This window comes from Catharus ustulatus, chromosome 7 (assembly GCF_009819885.2).
Source record: "Catharus ustulatus isolate bCatUst1 chromosome 7, bCatUst1.pri.v2, whole genome shotgun sequence".
NCBI lineage: Eukaryota > Metazoa > Chordata > Aves > Passeriformes > Turdidae > Catharus > Catharus ustulatus.
In genome coordinates this window covers 39,041,120-39,067,349 of record NC_046227.1, presented here as the reverse complement: position 1 = coordinate 39,067,349, position 26,230 = coordinate 39,041,120, and the positions used below count along the sequence as shown (strand labels likewise).

The 26,230-nt window shown below is 43.0% G+C and overlaps 1 protein-coding gene across 2 annotated transcripts; it reads left to right on the top strand.

Annotated features, from left to right (window-relative positions):
• Nucleotides 1-4,851: 4,851 nt before the first annotated feature.
• STAM2 (signal transducing adaptor molecule 2) lies at nt 4,852-25,586 on the top strand. Of its 2 annotated transcripts, none has more exons than XM_033065209.1 (14): nt 4,852-4,944; nt 10,401-10,485; nt 13,727-13,802; nt 13,967-14,062; nt 15,821-15,967; nt 17,217-17,286; nt 18,121-18,313; nt 18,946-19,040; nt 19,480-19,559; nt 19,729-19,816; nt 20,212-20,266; nt 21,862-22,006; nt 22,910-23,034; nt 24,292-25,586. In XM_033065209.1, the coding sequence occupies exons 1-14, from the start codon at nt 4,905-4,907 to the stop codon at nt 24,482-24,484; spliced, it is 1,488 nt and encodes a 495-aa protein (XP_032921100.1). In that variant the 5' UTR covers nt 4,852-4,904; the 3' UTR covers nt 24,485-25,586. The 2 variants fall into 2 exon arrangements, with proteins under 2 accessions (XP_032921100.1, XP_032921099.1); XM_033065208.1 differs by having other exon boundaries at nt 19,477-19,559.
• Nucleotides 25,587-26,230: the final 644 nt, after the last annotated feature.

Genomic DNA, 26,230 nt, shown 5'->3' with positions numbered 1-26,230 from the left:
TCCCAGCAGGAATCGCTTACGCGCGGTCTGGGCGCGGATAACGCGATGCAAAGCGGCGTTGCGGCACTTTCCATTCACAGATAAATGCTCCGGCTGAAAGGAGCTCAGAGCCCCGAGCTCAGCTTTGGATTGCCCGCAGGACAATCGGGGCTGCCCGGGGGCCGCATTCCAGGGACCCGAGCTGTGCCAAGGGAGCGGGACTGTCCCAAACCCGGCTTAGAGCTGCTCCATGTGGGACATGCCCCGTGACACAGCCCCCAACCAAATCCCTGCTGGGAGCACCACACGGAGAGCAGCGGGCTGAGGTTCTGGAGAATGAGGTGCCAGAGGGCGGGGATGGATGGAGAAATCCTTCCCTCCGAGGGTGGGGGCTGCCCCTCGATCCCTGCAATGTCCCAGGATGGGGCTCAGAGCAGGGACAGTGCAAGGTGTCCCTGCCATGGCAGGGCTGAGGATGGATGGATGGAATTAAAGGTTCCATCCAACCCAGCCCTTCCTGGGATCCTGTGACTCTTTCCAGAGTTCCCTGCTGGAAATAAAGAGCTGTGGCTGGAGGAGCTGCAGCACTCCCAAACACTTCCCAGGGTACAGGGAAATGTTGGATCTTCTGGCTGCTCTCCCTGCTGGCACCCCCTGCCCTGGCTGAGGCTGCTTTTAGGAGATGCCAAGACTCCCAGCCCTTTTGCCACTGGAATTGCCTCCCTGCATTCGGGGAAATTCTGGATATACAACTGGGCAGGTGCTGTGCATGGAAGTGGGGAAAATCTAGGCTCCACTTCCTCTGTGACAGCTAATGTAAGGAGGAGGAATCCCACAGTGGAACAAGAAGAAAATAAAGTGTGATTAAAGAAACAAATGAATTCCTCTTAACACCAACGTGCTCCCAACAGCCACGCGTGGAAAACGCGTCTGAGACGCTTCCATGGGGAAACTGGAGTGGCTGAGCTGAGTGACAACAGCCCAAGGAAGCTGAGCAATGATGGATCAAAGCTTTGGGATGCTCACTGGAGTGGCACCAGCCTGTGTGAGCAGTGAGTTATTAACACACCCAGCACTGCCACGCTCGCTCCTCCCGCAGGAACACCCCGGGTGCAAAGCGTGCCCAGCTGCTGAGCACAGCTGGAAAACCCTGTGAAGGCTTTTTAAGGGTCTCTCAACACTTTAAAGGATGATTTCTCACCTAACAGGGACATCACAGCAGCTCCTTGGAATGTTTTCCATGGAATCACTTTCAGCGTTTCTCCGTTTCCTCCGCGCGACTCCCACGCGGAGAGAGCGGCGTAAAAACGCAGGGAACAAATATTCCAGCAAACCACAGAGCAAAGAGAGGGCAGCTGCAGGAATCCAGGGGATCCAGCCAGACACCAAACAAAGCTGGAAGCCTGGACAGGCTGCTTCTGTGCACCAGGAAAAAGCTTCCTGGGAGCTTCCCGAGGGTTTCCAAAGCACTTTGGGGAATATAAATTGTCCTCTCACACAGCTGCTGCCGAGGCAAAGGCTGCACATTAAATATTATGACAACATTTTGTAACAAAGAAACTGGGAAAGCTGAGCTGGCCCCTGGATGTGGGACAGGGCAGGAGGAGGGGGGAGCAAAGATTTCCTACAACCCCCCCTGGATCCATCAGGGATCTGTGCAGGTGGCTGGGCCTAATGGGATGTGGGGCAGGGAGAAAGAGATTCCCAGATCCTGGAAAACCATGTTTGGAAACATCATTTTTATATCATTTTCCTGTCCTCCTCTCCTGCTCCTTGCTTCTCCTTAAGGAGTAGTTTGTTTCCCCATGACTTGGGGTAGCAGTGCCCCTGATGTTTTATTTTCCCTCCTGTGCTGTTATTGTTGATTTTACAATTTCCTGTGGGATTTTTCCTTTGGGAATTGTGGCTCACCCAGAGCAGTGCTGTAGGTGCTCCTGGACTGGATGTTCTCCAGAACAGCTTGAACCTCAGACTCAATCCTTCCTTTCCAGCTGGTCTTGGATGCTCTGTCCCATCATATCCAGGTAAAAGGAGGAGCAGAGCTCTTGTCACTTGAGTGTCACTGGGTTTGAGGTGACAAACCCCACGGGAATGGAGGAGCCATCCCTTCATTGCCACACCCAGCTGCTGTGACTGCTGCAACTCACAGAGGCCAAACCTCTGGAATTAATGCCTGGAATGAAGCAGGATCCATTACAAATCCCCACTTGGGCCAGACAACATCAGTGCTTGGTGCCTTCCTGCTCTAATGGGTCCATCCTTCCTTTTTAAAGGCAATTAAAGCAATTAATGCCCTTCTCGCGCTGATTCATTACATGAAATCACAAGTTTCGGTGCAATTAGTGAATTCAGACCTCGGGAAAGTGTCTCCATTTCGTCTTAAAAATCTGGCAGGAGGAGATTTCCAGCAGCAGGCTCGGGATGGCAAAAGCAGCGGGAATGTGAGGGGAGTGTGCCACCTGCAGGCAGGGAAATCCCTGGGAAAGGCAGAGCCGGGAAAACGGGGGGGAATGGAACTGCCAGCCACGAGAGCCACTCACTGCACCTCCACCACCTCCTCAGCCACCTGACCTCAAAGATTTCCTCCAACCCTGATGATTTCATGGAATTTCAGAATCAAAAAACGTGACAAAGCAGCTTTGATAACCCCAGGCCATCACAGCTGGAAAATCCAATGTTTTGATGTACAAAATGCTAAAAAACCATGAACTCTCTTCATGAAAAAAAATTTTTTTTTCATTTTTGAAGGAAGATCAGTGTCTTCTTCAAATCAAATTTTAATTAATAATAATCGTAACAATTCAAATGTATAATTCAATTCAACTCTGTATAAAATATGCTAAAAAATATTGTTTTCACACATGCAAGTGACGCTTAGGTGTCTCCAAGTCTTACACTTCGGTATTACAGCCGAGGAGAGGAATGTGACCCCTGAAATTGGAGGTGAGTGGGCAGGGAAATGTCACTGAATCATACAGGAAGCTTTTAGGAATCCTGCAATGATTTGTGTTGGACTGAAAAATCCCTGCCCTTCTCCCAGAATCAGGCACTTTCCCGGAAGTTCTTTGGGAATAACTCAGATAAGCAGTGAGTAATGCAGTGACTCAGGCTCACTCTGAGATGGGTGACTGTGCATATTCCAAAGGCTGAATTCCAAAAGGTGCTGCTGGCTGCAATCCCTGACTCATCTGAGCTCATCCACGATGTCTGGAGAGGCCACCTGGAGCAGAGGGTGAAAGGAATAAAGCTGGGATTGATTAAAACCCTGAAAGGATTCCCCTTGAGCCCAAGCTGGACCCCAAGCCCTGAGTTTCACACTTTGATCAGTTCTGTTCCATCCCCACCTTGGGTTCATTGTCCCATCCCAGCCCCAGCTCTGCAGTCCCACCCTCCCAGATTCTCTCCTCCATTCCCTGGTTGCATTTTTGGGGCTGGAGCTGCAGCCTGTCCTTGGCTCTGGGCTGGGAAAGGATTGGGAGAGAGCCTGGAGCACTTTGTGTGGAGCTCAGTCTGCAAAATCTGGAAAATATGAAAATTTAAGGCATCATTTCCCCCCTTTAGAGGCTTGACAGACCTTTACCTTGCTGAATCTCTATTCTAAATATCTACTAATAACAGGTATTTAATAACAGGTGAGTACATTATTCCTCAGAGGAAGAAGAAGCTGGAGCTCCTGCTCAGCCCACAGCAGGGATGGGGACAGGTGATGCCCAGGTGTGCCCATAAAGGGGATTTTTGGGAGGCCACATCCCAAAAAATCTGTCCTGTCACCGAGCCATCCCTCCCTTCCAGAGCCAGGTTCCCTGTGGAATGTCCCCAACAATGTCCCATCCCACCAGAACCCCTTATCCCTCATCCCCCTGGCCACTTATTAATTAGTGTTCTCTCTTCTGCTGGTTAATGATTCTCTCATGCTAATTAATCCCGTGCTCAGTCTCTCTCCTGTTTTGGGTCAGTTGTGATCTTCCCCTTTGCCAGAATTCCCTTTTCCCGATTTCCAGGTGCTGAATGGGATCTGTGGGTTTCTTCCTTGCCTTGGCGGCTCTGCCAGAAGCGTTGTGGCAATCCTGCACCCACCAGTAATTTGATTTTCCGACACCTGCTCATCACTCGGAGCCCTGGCTGCTCTGTCTCACCGATTCCATCCCCTTCTTGTTTATTTGCTTTGGAAGCCACGAAGATCAAACATCAAAGAACATCCTTCCCGAAGAAAAGCTTTACATATTCCACGTTCCACAACAACCAGGCAGACTCTGCTTCATAACCCCATTTCCCCTGCAGCTCTCTGGGAAAGTTCTTCAGTATTTCCAATTGTTAACTATTTAATTTGATTTTTTTTAACTCTTCCTCTTGAGATGTAAGGACGAGTTGCCCACCCGCCATCCCCTCAGCCACAGCTGCCCCTCAGCCGCACTCCGCGCCCTCTCCCCCCTCACGGACACGGACACGCCGCGGTTTGTGCCCTCGGACAAATTTAATTTCGGTTCCGCTGGGGACAGCGCCGAGACCGCGCTCCTCCCTCAGCCACCGCCGCAACATGGCGGCGAGTGACGTCACCGCGCCGCCGTGACGTCACGTACGCCCGCGGTGCCCCGCCCAGTTCCCGCCTCCCCGCCAGCGAGGCCCCAGCGAGGCCCCCGCGCCGAGGGCTGCCCCGAGCAGCGCCTGCCGCCTCCGCCGCGCTCCCGGGGCCGCCGCTCGCCCCGTTCCCCCTCCGTCCCGCGGGGCTGCTCCGCCGTTACCCCCCTGCCCGCTAATCCCGGCGGTTCGCAGCGCTGCGGCCGCGGCGCTCGCCGCGCGGGGCGGTCAGGCGCGGTGGGGCAGCCCCGCGGGCCGAGGGGGCCGAGGCGAGGCGGGGCGGGCGCGGCGGCGGCTCCGGCCGGGTGTGCGGGTGCGGGGCAGCGGCGGCGGCACCGCGGGCCGAGATGCCGCTCTTCGCCCCCAACCCCTTCGAGCAGGACGTGGGTGAGCGCCGGGGCGCCGGGCGGGGCTGGGCCTGGCGGGGCGGCCTCTTCGTCCCGTGCCTTCTCTTCCTTCTCCTCCTTCTCCTCCTCCTCTTCTTCCTCTTCCTTTTTCTCCTCGTCTTTTTCCTTCTCCTTTTCCTCTTTTCCTCTCCCTGTTCCCCTCCCGGCCCTCCCTCGCCCTGCCGCTGGTGCCCCGGCGGTCAGCCTTGGGCCCAGTCCTAAGGGAAATGGGAAGGGGATGGAGAATTGCTGAGGGAAATGGGAAAGGGAATGGAGAATTCCTGAGGGAAATGGGAAAGGGAATGGAGAATTCCTGAGGGAAATGGGAAGGGAATGGAGAATTCCTGAGGGAAATGGGAATGGAGAATTCCTGAGGGAAATGGGAAGGGGCTCAGCCTGGAGCAAAGGAGGATCCAGAGGGATCTTTTCCCTCTCTGGAATTCCCTGCCAGGAGGGGACACCGGGGGGATTTGGGATCTGCTCCAGGAACAGGGACAGGAGCAGAGGGAACAGCTCAGGCTGGGCAGGCTCAGGGTGGGCACAGCAGGAATTTCCCCATGGAAAGGGGGATCAGGGACTGGAAGTGCCCAGGGAGGGTTGGATCCCCATCCCTGGAGGTGTCCCAGCAATTCCTGGAGCTGGCACTTGGGGACAAGGTGGGCATTGGGCACAGCTTGGGCTCCATGGGCTGGGAGAGCTTTTCCAACCAAACCAATGCTGGGATCCCTGCTGCAGCTCCAGGGGTGCCTGGCTGTTCCTGGCACACCATTCCAGGCAGGAAGGGATCAGTGGCTCCCTCTCTCCTTTCCCGTCAGCAGCATCCAGGAATGCTTTCTGTCCTGTTTTCCTCTGCCCCCTGAAGTTTCCCAGCTTTCCCCGTGGTGCTGCAGAGTTTGCAGGATTCAGGGAGCTGTGGCAGCTCCAGGATCAGCTGCTTTCCACCCTTTATTGGTGATCTCTTCCAGCTTCCCTGTAAGCACAGCAGCACACCCTGGCAGTGCTGGGCTGTGTGTGCACTGGATGATCCTCATGGATCTCCTCCAGCTCAGGAAATATTCTGTGGAATTCTGTGATTCAGGGGTTACAAAACCTGCCTGCAGTTGGGGTGAAGAGGGTGACTCAGTTGTTTTCTTTTGTTTTGTGTCCTGCCCTGACTTGTGCTGTCTTAAACTCGTGCTCTGTGTCACTTTTTTTGTTACACAACATCTCTTCTGAATGGCAGCACTGAAATAGCAACGAAATGAGGAAAACACCGGGCTCAGCTCTCTTGTTGGGATGGTAGGAAAGAGAAGAATTCAGCATTCCTGGCATTTTTGTCATGGCCAAAAGGGAAGAGACTGAGTGCTCTTGTTGCCACACAATCTCTGTTTTGTTTGTAGTACAAGCTGAGCTGCTTTCTGATTTTATTTATCATGCACTTATTATTTTACTTCTCATTTCACTTCCCTGGTGCAGTTTGCTGTTTGACCACACTCACATTGCACGTGGCTCAAACTGATATATTTGTGCAATGGATTTTTTTTTTTGAACTCTGCAGGATTCTTTTTAAATGCTTCAAGGATTCCCAGGCTGCTGAACTTTAAAAATGGGACTCTGTTCTCTTCCAGTTTCTTCAACTTGACTCAGTGGATTTATTCTTTAGTATTTTAATAATAATAATTATTTATAATTTATTGTCATCACTTATTAAAATTTAGCAAGTGCAACACAATAGGAGGTTGAATTATTTGGGCTGAATCTTAAAGAGTGCCTTGCCAGGAAAACTTTGTCATTAGAAGCTTAAAAAAAAAAAAAAATCAGTATTCTGTTGGAAATTAGGCCATGCAAAATGCAAGATTATGGCATGTGGATGGGCTGGGGAGGTGCTGGGTTTGCAATTTGGTTCCTTTTTTGGGGCAGATCCAGCTGCCTCTTCATCCAGAGCTGCTCTTTCCTTGGAACACCTGTGGGGAAAAGGAATGTTCCTTTTGCTGCTAATCCAGCCCTCAAGGGCTTGCACTTCCCTGGTGTTCGAGTTCCTTTCTCATTTTTTATAAATTCTCCTTCCATTTCTCCTTCCATTTCTCCTTCCATTTCTCCTTCCATTTCTCCTTCCATTTCTCCTTCCATTTCTCCTTCCATTTCTCCTTCCATTTCTCCTTCCATTTCTCCTTCCATTTCTCCTTCCATTTCTCCTTCATCTTATCATTATTATCATTATTATCATTATTTTATGTTCCTTTTATTTCTCAGTCCATAATAATTATTATCTTCAACATTTAGGCTAAAATCTTACAACTATTAATATTTGAAGAAAATCAAATTAGACCTTTTTTTTTCTTGCTGTTGCTTGGGTGTTTCTTTTCTTGTTTTCTTGTTTTCCAGGCTGTTTAAAATTCCTGAATTCTGAGCCTGCATTTTTGTGACATTTCTTTCTCATTTTTTGAGATAATTTTTGCTTTGCTCCCCCATCCTACCATGATTATTTTTTAATATACTACAGCCTCACTGTTACTGGTTTTCTTTCAATTATGAAAAATATTTTATATAATTAACACAAATTATATTATACATAAATTATGAGTTGTTCACTCTCATCTTGATGTTTGGAATATAATCTCTGTTCATCCCTCTCAAAACTTTCCAATTTTTTTGGTTTTTTTTTAACAGACAAATGAAATTATTTCCCTTTCAGATTATTAGCCTCAATGAAATAAAACACTTTTCAAGCAAAACATTCTGAAAAGCTTTGTCAATGAACTGGATTTTTATTGCAAAAAGAATCTATTTTAATCCAGTTTTTTGGATATTACAGCACCATGAGTAGGGATCATTCCAGGTGGGGCTGCAGGTTCATCCTGGCTCTGATCTCTAATTAAAGCCAAGCTGGAATTTCATAATTAGGCTCTACAAAGGCCAGGAAAACAGAGGGGAAGGTGTGTGGGATTAAATCTCTGCCTTTCATCCACATCTTTCTGCTTTATCTCCTGGAAACAGCCCTCCATGTTTTTAATATTGATTTTAATATTTATTTTAATTTATTTTAATATTTATTTTAATTTAAATATTTTTATTTTTAATATTTATTTTAATATTTATTTAAAATATTTTATTGAAAAGTTCTTCCATGCTCTGTGTAAAATCTGAATTCTTTCTGGGCAAACAAGTGTTGATTTCACTTCCTGGGCAGGGGAAGGATCCAGGGAGAGCTTCCAGAACATTCCAGGGGCTCCAGGAGAGCTGGGGAGGGACTGGGGACAGGGATGGAAAGGAAAAGGGAGATTTAGGTGGGAATTGGGAATTCCTGGCTGGGCTGGAAATGTCATTCCTTGCACTTGGAATTCAAAATAATATTTACTTCCTCTAAGTCAATATTCCACTTTGTGGAGATGAATTATGGCCAGAATTCTAAATTTCATTTTTTTTTTTTACCTCTGTAACAAAAAGATGTGGGTGCTGAGTTTGTGTTCCCTTTGTGGAAATTTTCTGCTGAGCAGCCAAAATAAACCTGAGTTTAGTTGGTTAAAACTTAATCTTGAAGCAGAAAATGCAATAAAATATTTAATTTGCTGTTTATTAACTTGAACTGCAATATTTACATGGTATTTAAATAACCTGGCTAATACAAACTTAAAAACACAAATAAATGCCATTAACCCTTATTAATTAATTTATGAAATTATTTTCTCTGTAGGGATTGGAACAAGAGGAGCTTTAAGGTTCCTTCCAACCCAAATCATTCCACAAAATATTAATTAGGGATTAATTCTATTGGTAGAATCTGAACTGAATAAATAAATCACTTAATAAATCTTGTTTTTTATTCTGCTAAAAATGAATACTATTAACCCTTATTAATTAATTTATAAAATTATTTTCTCTGTAGGGATTGGAACATTCTGTTGGTAGAATCTGAACTGAACAAATAAATCACTTAATAAATCTGATTTCTTTTCCAGAAAAAGCTACAAGTTGATAACATTAAGCCTTATTAATTAATTTATAAAATTATTTTGTGTGTAGGAATTGGAACAAGATGAGCTTTAAGGTCCCTTCCAACCCAGATAATTCCATAAATCCACAAAATATTAATTAGGGATCCATTCTATTGGTAGAATCTGAACTGAATAAATAAATCACTTAATAAATCTTATTTTTCTAGAAAAATCTACAAATGAATACTATTAAGCCTAATTAATTAATTTATAAAATTATTTTGTCTGTAGGGATTGGAACAAGATGAACTCTGAGATCCCTTCCAACCCAAATAATTCCATAAATCCACAAAATATTAATTAGGGATCTATTCTATTGATAGAATCTGAACTGAATAAATAAATCACTTAATAATTTTTTTTCCAGAAAGAGCTACAAATTAATAATATTAACCCTTATTAATTAATTTATGGAATGAGTTTCTCTGTAGGAATTGGAACAAGATGAGCTTTAAGATCCCTTCCAACCCAAATCATTCCACAAAATATTAATTAGGGATCCATTCTGTTGGTAGAATCTGAGCTGAATAAATAAATCACTTAATAAATCTTATTTTTCCAGAAAAATCTACAAATGAATACTATTAACCCGTATTATTTAATTTATAGAATGAGTTTCTCTACAACAATTAGAGCAAGATGAGCTTTAAGATCCCTTCCAACCCAGATAATTCCATAAATCCACAAAATATTAATTAGGGATCCATTCTGTTGGTAGAATCTGAACTGAATAAATAAATAAATTAATAATTTTTTTCCAGAAAAAGCTACAAATTAATAATATTAAGCCTTATTAATTAATTTATAAAATTATTTTGTCTGTAGGAATTGGAACAAGAGGAGCTTTAAGTTCCCTTCCAACCCAAATCATTCCACAAAATATTAATTAGGGATCCATTCTATTGGTAGAATCTGAACTGAACAAATAAATCACTTAATAAATCTTGTTTTTTATTCTGCTAAAAATGAATACTATTAACCCTTATTAATTAATTTATAAAATTATTTTCTCTGTAGGGATTGGAACATTCTGTTGGTAGAATCTGAACTGAATAAATAAATCACTTAATAATTTTTTTTTCCAGAAAAAGCTACAAATGAATAATATTAAGCCTTATTAATTAATTTATAAAATTATTTTGTCTGTAGGAATTGGAACAAGATGAGCTTTAAGGTCTCTTCCAACCCAAATCATTCCACATAATATTAATTAGGGATCCATTTTATAGGTAGAATCTGAACTGAATAAATAAATAAATTAATAATTTTTTTCCAGAAAAAACTACAAATTAATAATATTAAGCCTTATTAATTAATTTATAAAATTATTTTCCCTGTAGGAATTGGAACAAGATGAGCTTTAATATCCCTTCCAACCCAAATCATTCCATAAATCCACAAAATATTAATTAGGGATCTATTCTATTGGTAGAACCTGAACTGAATGAATCAATCACTTAACAAATCTCATTTTTTCCCCCAGAAAAAGCTACAAATGAATACAACACCAGTGAGGACTGGGGCCTTATCATGGACATTTGTGACAAAGTTGGAAGCACTCCCAATGGGTAAGGAGGAAAATTAAAATACATCTCAAAAATCTCCCAAAACCACAGAGCTGCCTTTGAGATCCAGCAGGATTTCTGCACAGTAATTTGCATTTTTTCCATTTTTAAATTTTTTTTTTTTTCTGGAGTTTTGCACAGCACACCCAATTTATTCATATTTCATGATTTGGCATCAATTTGGGGAAGTGAGTGTGCCAAGAGGAGAAAGTGAAATCATTTCTGTGCAGAAAAATACCTGGCAAGGAGCAGGGGGTTTTTGTGATGTTTTTCTGTTAGGAAAAATTGGAAATAAAAGGGAAAAAAAAATAAAAATCAAAGCACAAATCTCTTTAATCAGTTTAACCTGAGTGGAACATAAATGGAATTTCAGTGATTCTGCAGTGACCAAAAATATTTGCTGAAATTGTGGGTGATAAATCTTTTAAATTTGGAATTCATCCTCAGTGCATGGGCAGAACTCTGAAATAATTCAGAATTTTTAGCAGCTCTGTTTAAACATTAAAATTGGATTTTTTTTTTTATTGTTTTGGTTTGGTTTTAATTGATTTCCTGCCACAAGGAATAACAGCAAATCTGTTCTGGGAATCTCACTCCTGAAGGCAAAAATTGTCCTTTGAATTTTTTGTTAAAAACCAGAATTTTTCCTGCCACAAGCATTTTTAGAGAGAACTTTAAATCTGCTTTTGGAGGAAGGGAGGTTGTGAAAAATTCAGTGATTTTTATGCAGAAATAGAAGTGCATAAAATGCATAATCAAACCTAAATATATATATTGGTATCAAAAATAAAATCCTGAATTCTGCTTTTTGAACACCACTGCTGCTGGCACATTTTAATTCAATTTTGTGTCGTTTTCTTCCCTTCTGCCCTAGAAAATAAAGAAGAATAATAAATAAAAAATAATAACAAAGAAGATTTGCCTGCCCTAAATAAAAACACAACTTAAAATGACTTGAGTTGACTTTGTTGGATGGTTTGTACATGAAATATATAAGAGGGAAATATTAGTGTGTTTTTGTTTGTTTTGGTTTTGGTTTTTTGGGTTTTTTTTAGGATTTGATGATTTAAATGTTCCAAATTTCAGTGTTAATGAAGCTCTGATGTGCCTGAGCTCCTGCCAGCCATTAATGCTCATTTAAATGTGGAAACCCCTCAGCAGAAGCACTTAAAATTTAAAAAATTTCAAATTTCTTTCACATTTATAATGATTTATTTTATATCTATTAACATATGTGCTGTTTATTATTCTCCACTCACCCCAGGCTGTGCTGAAACAAATTTTAAAAATCTCTTGTGTCCATTTATTGAATAATTTCTTTTTTCTGGGGACATTTCTTCCATTTCTGGCTCAAACCTTGCAATCACTTCCCTGCCTGACTTGTTTTTTTCAATAGGTTCAGGTTTGGTGACATTTTTACTCACTGGGCTCAGGTTTGGTGACATTTTTGTTCATTACTCTCAGGTTTCATGACATTTTTGTTAAATAAGTTCAGGTTTGATGACTTTTTTTAAAATAGGCTCAGGTTTGGTGACATTTTTGCTCAGTAGGCTCAGGTTTGGTGACTTTTTTTTCCAGTAAGTTCAGGTTTGGTGACATTTTTGTTAAATAAATTCAGGTTTGGTGACATTTTTACTCACCAGGCTCAGCTTTGGTGACTTTTTTTTTAAAATACCCTCAGATTTGGTGGCTTTTTTTTCAGTAAGTTCAGGTTTGGTGACATTTTTGTTAAATGAGTTCACATTTGGTGACATTTTTGTTAAATAAGTTCAGGTTTGGTGACTTTAATTCAATAAGTTCAGGTTTGGTGACTTTTTTACTCACTAGACTCAGGTTTGGTGCCATTTTTGTTCAATAAGCTCAAATTTGGTGACATTTTTGTTCAATAAATTCAGGTTTAGTGACATTTTTGTTCAATAAATTCAGATTTAGAGCCATTTTTGTTCAACAAATTCAGGTTTGATGCCATTTTTGTTCAATAAATTCAGATTTGGTGACATTTTTGTTTAATAAATTCATGTTTGGAGCCATTTTTGTGCAACAAATTCGTGTTTGGAGCCATTTTTGTTCAATAAATTCACGTTTGGTGCCATTTTTGTTCAATAAATTCAGATTTGGTGCCATTTTTGTTCAATAAATTTAGATTTGGTGCCATTTTTGTTCAATAAATTCATGTTTGGAGCCATTTTTGTTCAATAAATTCAGATTTAGAGCCATTTTTGTTCAATAAATCCATGTTTGGTGCCATTTTTATTCAATAAATTCAGGTTTGGAGCCATTTTTGTTCAATAAATCCATGTTTGGTGCCATTTTTGTTCAATAAATTCAGATTTGGTGCCATTTTTGTTCAACAAATTCGTGTTTGGAGCCATTTTTGTTCAATAAATTCAGGTTTGGAGCCATTTTTGTTCAACAAATTCGTGTTTGGAGCCATTTTTGTTCAATAAATTCAGATTTAGAGCCATTTTTGTTCAAGAAATTCAGGTTTGGTGACATTTTTGTTCAATAGGCTCAGGTTTAGTGGCATTTTAATCCATTTAGTTCAGGTTTGATGACATTTTTGCTCAATAAATTCAGGTTTGGAGCCATTTTTGTTCAATAAGCTCAGGTTTGGAGCTATTTTTGTTCAATATATTCAAGTTCAGTGCCACTTTTGTTCAATAAATCCATGTTTGGTGCCATTTTTGTGCAACAAATTCGTGTTTGGAGCCATTTTTGTTCAATAAATTCAGATTTAGAGCCATTTTTGTTCAATAAATCCATGTTTGGTGCCATTTTTGTTCAATAAATCCATGTTTGGAGCCATTTTTGTTAATAAATTCAGATTTAGAGCCATTTTTGCTCAATAAATCCATGTTTGGTGCCATTTTTGCTCAATAAATCCATGTTTGATGCCATTTTTGTTCCATAAATCCATGTTTGGTGCCATTTTTGTTCCATAAATCCATTTTTGGAGCCATTTTTGTTCCATAAATCCATGTTTGGTGCCATTTTTGTTCCATAAATTCAGATTTAGAGCCATTTTTGTTCCATAAATTCATGTTTGGAGCCATTTTTGTTCAACAAATTCGTGTTTGGAGCCATTTTTGTTCAATAAATCCATGTTTGGTGCCATTTTTGTTCCATAAATCCATCTTTGGTGCCATTTTTATTCCTTGGGCTCAGCTCTGGTGCAGGTTTGGTCTCTCCCCTTGCCCATCTCCTGCCCCTCCCATTTCTCCTGCCTGTCCCTGTTCCTTTGCAGAGCCAAGGATTGCCTTAAAGCCATCATGAAGAGGATGAACCACAAAGTTCCCCACGTGGCTCTGCAGGCTCTCACAGTGAGTGACCCCCAAACCCCCCAGAACCTTCCAGAATGCAGCAATTCAACATTTCCTTGATCCATTCCGTTTGCATGCTGAATATTTTGGATTTTTAATTTTTTTTTTCCTAATTTGCGCTTTTTTTTTTGCCCTGATTTTCCCTCTTGTCTTTGTGCTGGCAGCTTTTAGGAGCCTGTGTGTCAAACTGTGGGAAAATATTCCACTTGGAAGTGTGCTCCAGGGATTTTGCCACTGAAGCTCGAGCTATAATCAACAAGGTAAATGTTTCAGAACCTTCAATCCTAGGAGAGGATTATTCTGAAAATTCTCCAAATTAATGTTGTACTTAATGCACATTTTCTACTTTTGCTGCTGTGTTTTCACTGAAATTTGGGTAATTTTTACTCTGAAAAAATAATCTGTTAAAGAAGTGACAGCTGATAATCCTTCAAATTTTTACAAAATCACATGAGCAATTTTAATTAACATTGTGTTCCTAAGCTCCATTAATTTGATCATGGTAAGTTCAGCTTTTCTTGAAGAGAGTTTTTATGAGGCTTGAAGGAAATTCCTGGGCTGGAGTGAAAGGGAAAATGATATTTTTTTCCAGCATAAAGTTACAAACAATCCTTTTTAAATTTTAGACATTTTGGGAATGTTGAATGAGAAAATAACCAATAAAATGGTTGGGATGTAAATGTGGATGTGAGGAATGGGATGAGCAGGGGCAGCTTTTCCCTGATTCCTGCTCCAGTTGGGAATAAAAGTGGGGAATGGGTTAAACAGGAGTTTCAGATCCATGGCAGCCCTGCAATCATCAGAGGCTGAGCAGAGCAATTAAGGGAAGAATTAAAATTGCTGGGAAGCAAAATGAGTTCACAGCTCTGGTGTGGCTGCTGTGCTGGGGAAAAATAGGTCTGGAAGTGTTGGAAGTGTTCCCAAGAGCCAGGAAACATCTGGGGCTCAGCACTGACCTTCAGCAGCCAGGCTGGGCAGGGCTCCTGGAATGTCACCTGGGCTCCTGGAATGTCACCTGGGCTCCTGGAATGTCACACTGGGGTCCTGGAATGTCACCCAGGGGAGGGCAGGGGTCCTGGAATGTCACCCAGGGATCCTGGAATGTCACCCAGGGCTGGGCAGGGATCCTGGAATGTCACACTGGGGTCCTGGAATGTTACCCAGGGATCCTGGAATCCCACCCAGGGATGTGCAGGGATCCTGGAATGTCATCCAGGAATCCTGGAATCCCACTCAGAGATCCTGGAATTCCATTCAGGGATGGGCAGGGATCCTGGAATTCCAATTAGGGATCCTGGAATTCCAATTAGGGATCCTGGAATTCCATCTAGGGATGTGCAGGGATCCTGGAATTCCAATTAGGGATCCTGGAATTCCATTCAGGGATGTTCAGAGATCCTGCAATCCCCACTCCAAGGAAATTTTCTTCCTTTACCAGGCTGTCCCTGCAGCTCAGCTCCCAGTTTGGGAACAGAACCTGTCCCTATGGATCATCCCAATGGATAATTCCTTTTTGTGGGAGAAGTTTGATTCAGGGAGACACAGCTCAGGGATTTTTGGGGTTCTCTCAGCTGGGACAAACTTGTCCTGGCATCTGAGGAGAAACTGCAGGGGCCAGAAAATGTGGATTGTGGGGAAAGATTTCTTGTAGGATTTCTTGTAGGGAAAGGCAGTGTCTTATACCAGACCAATTTCTGTGGTTGGGAGGTGGAAAACAACACACCTGAGAAGCAATGAAGAGAAAATTGAGGTTAAATGGAGGGTGAGTAACACAGAGAGGCAGAAATTTCTGAATTTGTGCAGAATTGGTGCTCCAGGAGCTCAGCATGTTCTCTGCAATCTCAGCTCAGATAAAAGGCCAGATGTTCTCCACTCTGCTCCCCAAATCCTCTCAATCAACACAGGTATTCATGAATTAAGGATATTCACACCAAACTGGGTTTGGTAACAATTTTGGTAACAGCTCCTGTTGATTTGGAGGCTCAAACTTCCCTTTTTTATCCAATTTTGTCTTCCAGGCTCACCCCAAAGTGAGTGAAAAGCTGAAAACCCTCATGGTGGAGTGGTCAGAGGAGTTCCAGAAGGACCCACAGTGCAGTTTGATCTCTGCCACCATCAAATCCCTGAAGGAGGAGGGGGTGACTTTCCCTGCAGCAGGATCCCAGGTGGGAGCTGGGAGGGATCCAGGCTCTGATTTCCTTCCCCAAATCCCATTTTCCTGTCTGTCCCATTTAGCCTGGATTTGAAATGGGTTTATTTTTCACTTGTTGTGCCCAATCTCTCAGCAGATGTGAGGCCAGGTGGTTTTTTCCCTTTTTATTATTGCTACTTCTAAATATTCCCATCTTACTCAGTCCTGAAAATTGAAATAACAATTTCTATTACAATTTCCTTACACAAAATTCACTTTCCTCTATATGAAACACAGAGAGATTTTTAACTTTTACAAACAGTGAGTTTTTAACTGACAAACTCAGTGAGTTTTTTAACTTTTACAATCCCTGCTTCCTCCACCAAGATGTTTTCACTTCTATGTGTAAAACATATGGCAGGAACGTGGAAGAGTTGAGCACTGGCACCCAAATCCAGTTCCTGGTGGGAATGGAACTCCAGGAATGATTTCACTCTGCTGCTGGGGAGAAGTGGAGGATTTCAATCAGCAGCTCCCAACTGCAGCAGCTTCACTCTGAAGGGAGAAATTTTTGTTCAATAAATTCAGGGATAAAGGGGGAAAGAGTAATTTAAATGAGTAGTGTCACTGTAATAATTTACTGTATTATATTGATAATTTATTTCAATAAAATCAGGTTTTTCAATTAAACATCATGATTTATTTTACTATCATGATTTTATTTATTTATTTATTTATTTACCTTTTTTTCCTGCTGAAAACAGAAAAAAAACCTGAAGAGTGGTGATTTCTTATTTCTAGGAGATCAGCTGGATTCCATAATCCACCTGATCAGGAACAACTCAGTGCTAATTTAAAAAAAAAAAAAATAGTATATAAATATATATATTTTTATATATCTATATGTTTATATATATTTTTATATAGTATATATACTATATATTTTTATATATAGTATATAATATTTTAATATGTAATATATATTATATATTTTATATATTACGTATTATATGATATATTTTTATATATATTATTTTATATTATACCTTTTATATTATATATTATATATATTTTTATATATAGTATATAAATATATATATTCATATATTCTATATTTTATATATTGTATATGAATACATGTATTTATATATTTATGTATTTTATATATTATATATTTCATATGATTATATATTAAATTTTTATTATATACATATATATTTTTTTAAATGTATAATTATGGAGATTTCATTTTTATTTGTCCCCTGCTGCTCCCACCTTTGCAGGCTCCCAGCAGCACAGCCAAGAATGGCTCCTCAGGCAGCAAATCCAAAGAGGATGAGGACATAGCTAAAGGTGAGCTCCTGTCTCAGCCCTGGGCTGGACTCCAGAGGCTTTTCCACAAGCAGGGAAATGGGAATTTGGGTGCACAGAACTGAAATCAGGGGCACAGCAGGCTGGGAATTGGGACATCCCAGGAGTTCCCCCCCAAATTCATCACAGCATTTTAAATATCAGCTCTCATCAGAGGCACAGCAGGCTGGGAACTGGGACATCCCAGGAGTTCCCCCCCAAATTCATCACAGCATTTTAAATATCAGCTCTCATCAGGGGCACAGCAGGCTGGAATTGGGACATCCCAGGAGTTCCTCTCCCCCATGAAGGTTTGGGGTACCCCAAATTCCCCCATCCATGACATTTTAAATATCAACTCAGCACTCCAGATGTTTAACTAAACTTCTCTTTTTGTGAAATCCAACACTCACACTGCTTTTCCTCCAGGGACAAACCCCACAGATCTGTTCTTTCCCTCCCCTGCAGCTATTGATTTATCTTTGCAAGAGGGATAAACCCCTCAGATCTGTTGTTTTCCTCTCCTAGACCTATTGATTTATCTTTGCCTGAGGGACAAACCCCACAGATGTGTTATTTCCCTCCCCTGCAGCTATGGAATTGTGTTTGCAAGAGGGACAAACCCCTCAGATCTGTTCTTTCCCCCCCTGCAGCTATTGAATTGTGTTTGCAAGGGGACAAACCCCTCAGATCTGTTCTTTTCCTGTCCTGCACCTATTGATTTATCTTTGTATGAGGGGGCAAACCCCACAGATGTGTTCTTTCCCTCCCTGCAGCTATTGATTTATCTTTGTAAGAGGGACAAACCCCACAGATCTGTTCTTTCCCTCCCTGCAGCTATTGAACTGTCCTTGCAAGAGCAGAAGCAGCAGCAGCAGCAGCTGGAGAGCAGAGCCCTGTACCCCAGTGCAGAGATGAGCCCAAACCCCCCCAGCCTGAGGAAGGTGCGAGCTCTCTATGACTTTGAAGCTGTCGAGGACAATGAGCTCACCTTTAAAAGTGGAGAAATTATTTTTGTTTTGGATGACAGGTACAATACACTCAGGTGGAGCTGCCTTTGTTGTTTTCTCAGGGTAGCACATTTTTCCTCCCCCCCCACAGAAATGTCACTCTGCCGTCCCTCACATCCCTTTCTCCTCCTTCCATCTTTCCAAAATCCTGGTTTCTGACCTCAAATCCTTCTCAGTTCAGGAGAACCTCGAGTATTCCATCCAATTTGTAGTTTTGAAGAGAAATCTTAATTGGTTGTCTGACATAAGAAGATGTCTTTGCATCACATTCCATCTGCTCCCAGCAGTTGTTAAACCTCTGGCTGTCAGGAATCACATTTGCCAAGAATAAAACTGGTTAAAACCAGCTGAAATCATGATTGTTGTTAACACCTATAGGATATATACAGCTTTAGAGGGCTGGCCAGTATTCAATGTAAAGAATTGCTGAACTGTGTTCAATTCCCTGATTCCTCTTTCTCCCTTCCCTCCCCCCTGGCCCAGCCCCTGTTTGGCTTTGTGCTAATCCCTGCAAATATTCTCTGTTAGATATCACTGAGTTTTGCTAAAATAAAACACCAAAAATGTCTCTGAACCTCAGGTTTGCAGTAAAACCCCAAATGTGTCCTGGCTGTGCTCAGCCCAGAGTTCTGTAACCTTTCTCTTTTCCCAGTGATGCCAACTGGTGGAAAGGGGAGAACCACAGAGGGGTGGGGCTGTTCCCATCCAACTTTGTCACCTCTGACCTGAGTGTGGAGCCCGAGGCAGGTGAGTTACCTGAGCAATCAATCAATGTTTGATGGGTGTTTCACACTGCCTGAAATGCTGCATCATTTCATCATTCTTTCACAGAGGCAGCTTGTGCTGCAATCCTAATTAGCCCAGCAGCAAAATAATTTCCTCTATCAGCCCCAGGAAAGAGTTGAGACATCCTGCCCTTGTTTCAAACAATCAAGAACAGATCACTCCATAACTCACTTTAATTCCTGCCTCTGTTTCTCTTTTTAAATTATCACCATTTTCTGTGACAGGAATTTGGTTCGATTCACCATCATTCCTTGTCAGCACCATGTTTACAAATCCAGCAAATTGCCATTTCAAATGTCACAGTGTCTTTTCCCACAGAAAAATAACAAGGAGCAAATGTTTGTTTGAAGTTATCACAGCAACAGGGAGAAAAGAAAACTCCTCTCTGTTCTTTCAGCAGCTGTGGAGAAAATCTCTGTTCCTGAGGACACTGCAGAAGAAATTAAGAAAGCAGAACCTGAGCCAGTTTATATTGATGAGGTATGGAGCCACTTTAAAATAAAATAAAATATTGCTGGGCTTTCCCATTCTTTTGGTGCTGAATGCTGGCAGATGATTTTGTCTATAAAGATCTTTTTTATTTGAATATTAAACCAATCTTGGCATGGCTGAGAAATCAAAGTTGTTCATCTTGGCTTCCCCTTTTCAGGAGAAGATGGATAAAACACTGCAGGTGCTTCAGAGCATAGATCCCACAGATTTAAAGCTTGATTCTCCAGATCTGCTCGACTCAGAAGGTACTTGCAGCACTAAATGAGCTCTTTTTTTATGACTTCTTCTCACAATTACCTTTTGTGCATTGAGCTGGGAGTTCTTTGTGTTTATTTTAAGCTCAGGGGAGCTGTGCTCTGTACTAACAGAGCTGGAGAACACTTATTTCACTGTGGGAGTGTGGGGCTCTGGGGATAATTTGAATTTTTTTAATAGTTCCAAGCCAGCTCCATGTTTAGCAGGATCATTTGCATAACTCCCAGCTCTGTAAAATGCCTGAGCTTTGTAAGATCCATCCACCAATCCCAACCCTGAAATAAATAAGCAATTAATTTTACTGTAGCTGGATAAAATATTTTTGGCTGCATTTAAACATTTAATTGTGCAAGACATCAACTGCCTCAACACTTTGTTTTCACAGATATGTGCCAGCAGATGGGTCCAATGATAGATGAAAAACTGGAAGAGATAGATAGGTGAGAAGAATTTCTTCACTGATTTCCTTCAAATTGGGCAGTTTTAATAACATTTTTTGGTACTTTCATCTCCTAAGCTAGAAAACCCGGCAAGAAAAATGTGACAACTTTGCCTTTATTTTTTTAATGCTGAAATATCAAGTGCACTGAGATTTGATTGCCAAAAAATTCCCTATACAGGTCATGGATGCTTTTTATTTTGGCTTTTTGTCACTGTAGCCTTGTCCAGCCTGTCTAGAGGTTGGAAATTTCAGTTATTTTCTGGATTGTTCCATGTTATCCTTAGGAAGATGGAGAGGGATTTGGGACAAGGGATGGAGGGACAGGACACAGGGAATGGCTGCACTGCCAGAGGGCAGGGATGGATATTGGGAATTGGGATATTGGGATGTTGGGAATTGGGATATTGAGATATTGGGGTATTGGGAATTGGGATATTGGGAATTGGGGTATTGGGAATTGGGATAGTGGGATATTGGGAATTGGGATATTGGGGTATTGGGATATTGGGAATTGGGATATTGGGATATTGGGATTTTGGGATATTGGGAATTGGGAATTCCCAGAGCAGCTGTGGCTGCCCCTGGATCCCTGGCAGTGCCCAAGGCCAGCCTTGGATCCACTGTTTCTCCCCAAATGTGCAGAGTTTGGGGGAAATCTCTGTGCTGGCATTGCTCCATTAAGGAACAGCAGCAATGTGGGGAGGTTTCACCTCCCTGAGCTCCTGTGGCAGCCCCTGAGCCCTGCTCACTTGGCTGGGATTATATTCCAAGGGGCAGGAATGCCCTCTGCACATTCCCTGCCTGCCCAGCTCACCCCAAACTCCTCTGGGGGTTGATTGTCCTGGCAAATCTTGGATCTGAACGTGCCTGGAAAACTCCTGGCCCTGGGAGGCTGGAGATGTATTTAATAATTGTATTTAAACAGGAAAGATCCCAGAGTTGTGTTTGCCATTGTGACAGAGATGTTTTATTGGCAGCTGCAAACTGAGGCTGAGCAGGGATGGAGGGGACAGTGGGATTTTGGGATAGTGGGATAGTGGGATGTTGGGATAGTGGGGTATTGGGATATTGGGATTTCATGATATTGGGATTTTGGGGTATTGGGTTATTGGGATTTTGGGGTATTGGGATTTTGGGGTATTGGGATTTTGGGGTATTGATATATTGGGATACTGGGATATTGGGGTATTGGAAGCAATTCCTGACTGGGCTGGAATTCCCAGAGCAGCTGTCCCTGATCCCTGGAATGTCCAAGGCCAGGCTGGAATTGCCTGGGACAGTGGAAGGTGCCCATGGCAGAAGGATCCCTTCCAACCCAAACCATTCCTTGATTCTGTGACTCCTGGCAATATTTGAGGGTGGAAAGAACAGGAATTCCACCTGGGAGTTGCAGTTTTGGTGCCAGCAGTGCTTGTGCAGCTCTTGGATTTTCCTTCCAGTCACACCACAGCAATTTTTCAATACAAATGGGTTAAAAATTAACCTTTAACCTTTTAGGAGCTTCTTTTTCTTGCATATCCAGTGCAGCACTGTTGTTTCCTGCCCACCTAAGGTGTCCCACAGCTCAGGGCCCTCTGTTTTGTTTTGGAACAGGAAACATTCCGAGTTATCCGAGCTGAACGTGAAGGTTCTGGAAGCTCTGGAGCTCTACAACAAACTGATGAATGAGAGCCCCATGTACTCAGCCTACTCCAAACTGCAGCACCCTGCACAATTCCCAGCCACCTCCTCTGTGCAGGTCAGTATCCCTGGAACCTGGAAATTCCCTGGAATAGAAATTCCTTGCTGTTTATTTTTAAAAAATCACAGCCAAACCTGAAGGGAGCCCACGAGCAATCTGACATTGGGATTTATTCACTAGAACAGAAGGTGTGTGCTTGGGCACTGTTGAAAATTCCAAAAGATCCCTTTCCATAATTCATTTCTTGCAGTTGGAATTGGCTGCTGCAGCAGCTTGCTGGATATTCTTGCTGTGAGTCATGTCAATCTCCAAGTAAAATGTTCCCTTCTTATCTAATGGTGGGGATGGGAGGGAACTGGAATATCAGTCTATTAATCCCAAGTGTATTTTTTTGCTAATTATAGAAACTCTCTGCTTTTAGCTCCTTTTGCCCTTAGAAAAATGAACATTTTGTATCAGTTCTAAACACGTTGTGTTTGTGCTCCAAACTGTTCCACACCGTCCCTAATGATGGCTTAAGGAAAAATCATGGAGGGGAAGGAGAGATTTCCAAAAGCACAGAATGAGGGTTTCTACTTGAAGTGAATTTTACTTTCATGTTAATTGTTCAGTGGGAAAAGAATAGTTGCCATGGCAACTGCTAGATCTGAAAATATGTCAGTTAAAAGTAATCCTGTGTCCTTAACTCCCAGTAACGATGGAAAATTCATTTTGTGTGGAGCTTCCAAAGCCATTGCAGCCAGAAGGCACCTGGAGTTTGCTGTTCATCCCAAATCCCAACCCCAGCAGCAGCTGCTCCACCCTGTGCCACCTGGATTACCTGAATTTCTGAGGGAATCTTGCTTTATTCCAACCACAACTGGAAAAAACTGCAGGTTTTGCTTCCAGCTTCAGGAAATTCTGGTGGGTTCATTGCAGAGTGAGCCAAGCACCAAACCCCTGGCTCTGTTTGCTTTGCAGTCGTATCCTGTGCAGCCTCCCAGTGGGAATTACATGGTGCAGGGAGTGTCCATGTCCCCAGGGTACAGCCTGGCCCCCAGCATCAGCTCTGCAGCCCCCCAGGCACCTCCAGCTGCTTATTTAAGGTATGGATCCAGCCAATCCTTCATTTGGGGGGGATTTTGTCACTCTGCACCTCCCCAGGCACCTCTAGCTGTTTTATTTAAGGTATGGACCCAGCCAGTTCTTCATTTGGGGGGGATTTTGTCACTCTGCAGCCCCCCAGGCACCTCTAGCTGTTTATTTTAGGTATGGATCCAGCCAATCTTTCATCCTGGGGGGGAATTAACCACTCTGCACATTCTCCTGGTGTTCACACTCAGTGCCATGTCGTTTTTGAGAGGAAAATCCTGATTTTACTAAAGCAGGGAGCAATGAGAGCATCACTGTGGGTCAAACTGATCCTGCACCAGGAAGGTTTATTTAATCAAACTGATCCTGCACCAGGAAGGTTTATTTAATCAAACTGATCCTGCACCAGGAAGGTTTATTTAGGAGAGGGAGGTTTGAAAAGGAACCTTTGAGCTCAGCTTTAAGCACCCAGCACCAAAGATTAGAATTATCTAGTAGGAGTAAGTTGATTGAATAAAGTTGGAAAGGAGGAGGAAGTTAGCTTGGAAAGGAGGGGTGAGTTGGAAAGGACAAGTAAGTTAAGTTGGAAAGGAGGAGTAAACTAAAAAGAAAGAGTAAGTTGGAAAGAAGGAATAAGCTAAAAGAGTAAGTTAGAAAGCAGGAGTAAATTGGAAAGCAGGAGTAAGTTAGAAAGCAGGAGTAAGTTAGTTGGAAAGCAGGAGTAAGTTGAAAAGCAGGAGTAAGTTAGTTGGAAAGCAGGAGTAAGTTAGAAAGCAGGAGTAAGTTAGTTGGAAAGCAGGAGTAAGTTGAAAAGCAGGAGTAAGTTGAAAAGCAGGAGTAAGTTAGTTGGAAAGCAGGAGTAAGTTAGTTGGAAAGCAGGAGTAAGTTAGAAAGCAGGAGTAAGTTGGAAAACAGGAGTAAATTAAAAGGTAAAAGTTCATAGTAGAGGTATTGAGCTGCTGGAAGAATTTTGAGGGTGAAAACATTTTTTTGTGCAAAAACCATGGAAAACTGCCTTGTTCCAGGCATGAAAAGCTTGGAATTGCTGGGAAATCCTGTTTATTGTCAGGAGGAGTAACGGGGAGAGTGCAAGGCCACGCTGATAGAACTGAGAGCGTGCCCGTAAAAATGGCTATTGAATCCCTTCAGACTCACCACTGGGGTGAAATGTGTGTGCTTGGGGTGCTCCCAGCCTGCCTGGGGAGGAGCAGGGACTGTGGTGGCAGTGCTGGCCCTGTCAGAGCGCCTGGTGTTGTGTTGTGTCCCCGCAGCCCCGAGCCCGCGCTGCCGCCGCCCTTCGCCAGCGTCGCCGGCACGGGCGCCTTCCCCCAGCACCAGATGGGCATGGCCGTGGACATGGCAGCATTCCAGAGCACCCCAGGAGCACCTTACCCCGGGCCACTCCCTGCTCACTCCCTGCTCCAGCAGCAGCAGCCAAATTTCCATCAGCAGCCCCTGCTCTGAAGGGATGGAGGAGTTCTGACCCGCCGTGGACACCCGAGTCCATTTTCCTCTCAGAGAACCCAACTCGCTGCATTAGGGTGATGCAGAGTAAAAATAGGCACCAGCTCTGATGGTTATTTGCATTTTTGCATCCTGAACTAGATTAGGGGATGGTTTAAAATAATTCCCCGTTCCTCCGAGTCCTTTTTTTTATTTTTATTTTTTTCCCTCTCCCCTGCGCTTTCAGGAAACGCCACTTGTGAATCTTTGAAAGATTGTCCCAAAATAATTTCTCTCTTTTCAATGTGTTTCTGGAAGCTTGAGGATGCTGAGATGCTGTTGCTTTGCCTCCTCTGGTGTCTCTGTAATCCTTCTGTCCCAGTGGCTTTAGGGAATCTCTGCAGTTTCCCTTCCTGAAGGACTCGCTGCAGAACCCGAGGGATCCCTGGCTCCAGCTGGAAGCTCTGCCACTCAGGACCTGTGGAAATTGGAGAAAAAGAGGCTTTTAACAGTGCTGCCTCTATATTTCAGCAAGCACAGAGAATTGCTGTGTGTTTCCTGGCATTCCCTGGTGTCTTGGCACGAGGGAGGAGCAGGCAGGGGATGCCCCCTGGATCCGAGGTGCTGAGCCAGGAACTTGCACACAACCTCTCCCCAGTTTTCCTTCAGTTTGGATGGATGTGGAAGTGGAGCAGCATTGGAATTCCTTGTGGGAAAGCAGAGGGATGGAGGTTTGAAGCTGCTGAAGACTCTGAGGATCTGTTCCCTCTCCAAGGGGGAGCTGGATCAGGAATGGGTTTGGTGGGTTCAGGGGGTTCTGCCTCTCCTGGATTTCCTCTCTCTGTGTCTGGAGCAGCCCTGGCCCCAGAGGAGCTCCTGGGGAAGGGGCTGGGAGCTCAGCCCACGTGCTCTGGGTTGGGCTCTGTGCTCCTGGAAGAGCCCTGGAGCAGGGATTGCCTGGGAAATCAAAATTTCTGCCCTGGGAAACCCAAGAATTTCTGCCCTGATGCACTTTTTAAAGGGTGGGCTTTGTCCATGGGAGCAGATGGGCTGGATCATCCTTTGGGAATGTGGGATTTCTTTCTTTTTCTTGTGTCAACTGCTGAAAAACAACAAAAACAAATCACTTCATCCTCCTGTTGACCTCCTCACTGGAGCATGGTCACTTTTATCCTGCTTGTAACCACCTCTGGTGAGTGGTAATCCTTGGTTTGGGGAAATAATGGAAGCAAATTACTGATAAAAACATCTCAGTTAAATGCAGGAAGCTCCCAGATGTCAAAAAAAGCATTTTTGAGGGATAAATTTCATCCCAGGTTGCTGAGTGACAAAACCCACCCTTCACTCAGCACCTCCTCCATTTATTTCCCCTCTCATTTCATGATTTGCCATCCTGACCTTCTGTTTGCAGCCTCATGCAAAAAGTGCTCAGCACCTGCTCTTTAATCACTTTTTATTGAAATGTGTGCAATTGGAAGGAGGGTTTTGGCTTTCCTTTGGACATGATTTTAATTTGTCTGGATCCTTCCCCTGGAAGTAACTCAGTACAAGTAACACACGTGGCAATACTGAAGTCTTTTGATAACTTGTTGCTTGTGTCTTTTGAGGAAATGAATTTATTTCCATGCTGCTGTTCCAAATTCTTATTGTTTGGAGCTTTTATTGCTCAGAGTTTACTTTGTTCCAAGTTGGTTTTGGGGTCAAACTAAACCTTGCTCCCTTTGCTATGAGTTCTCTCCATGTTTGTTGGGAAATTTCAATTTGTGG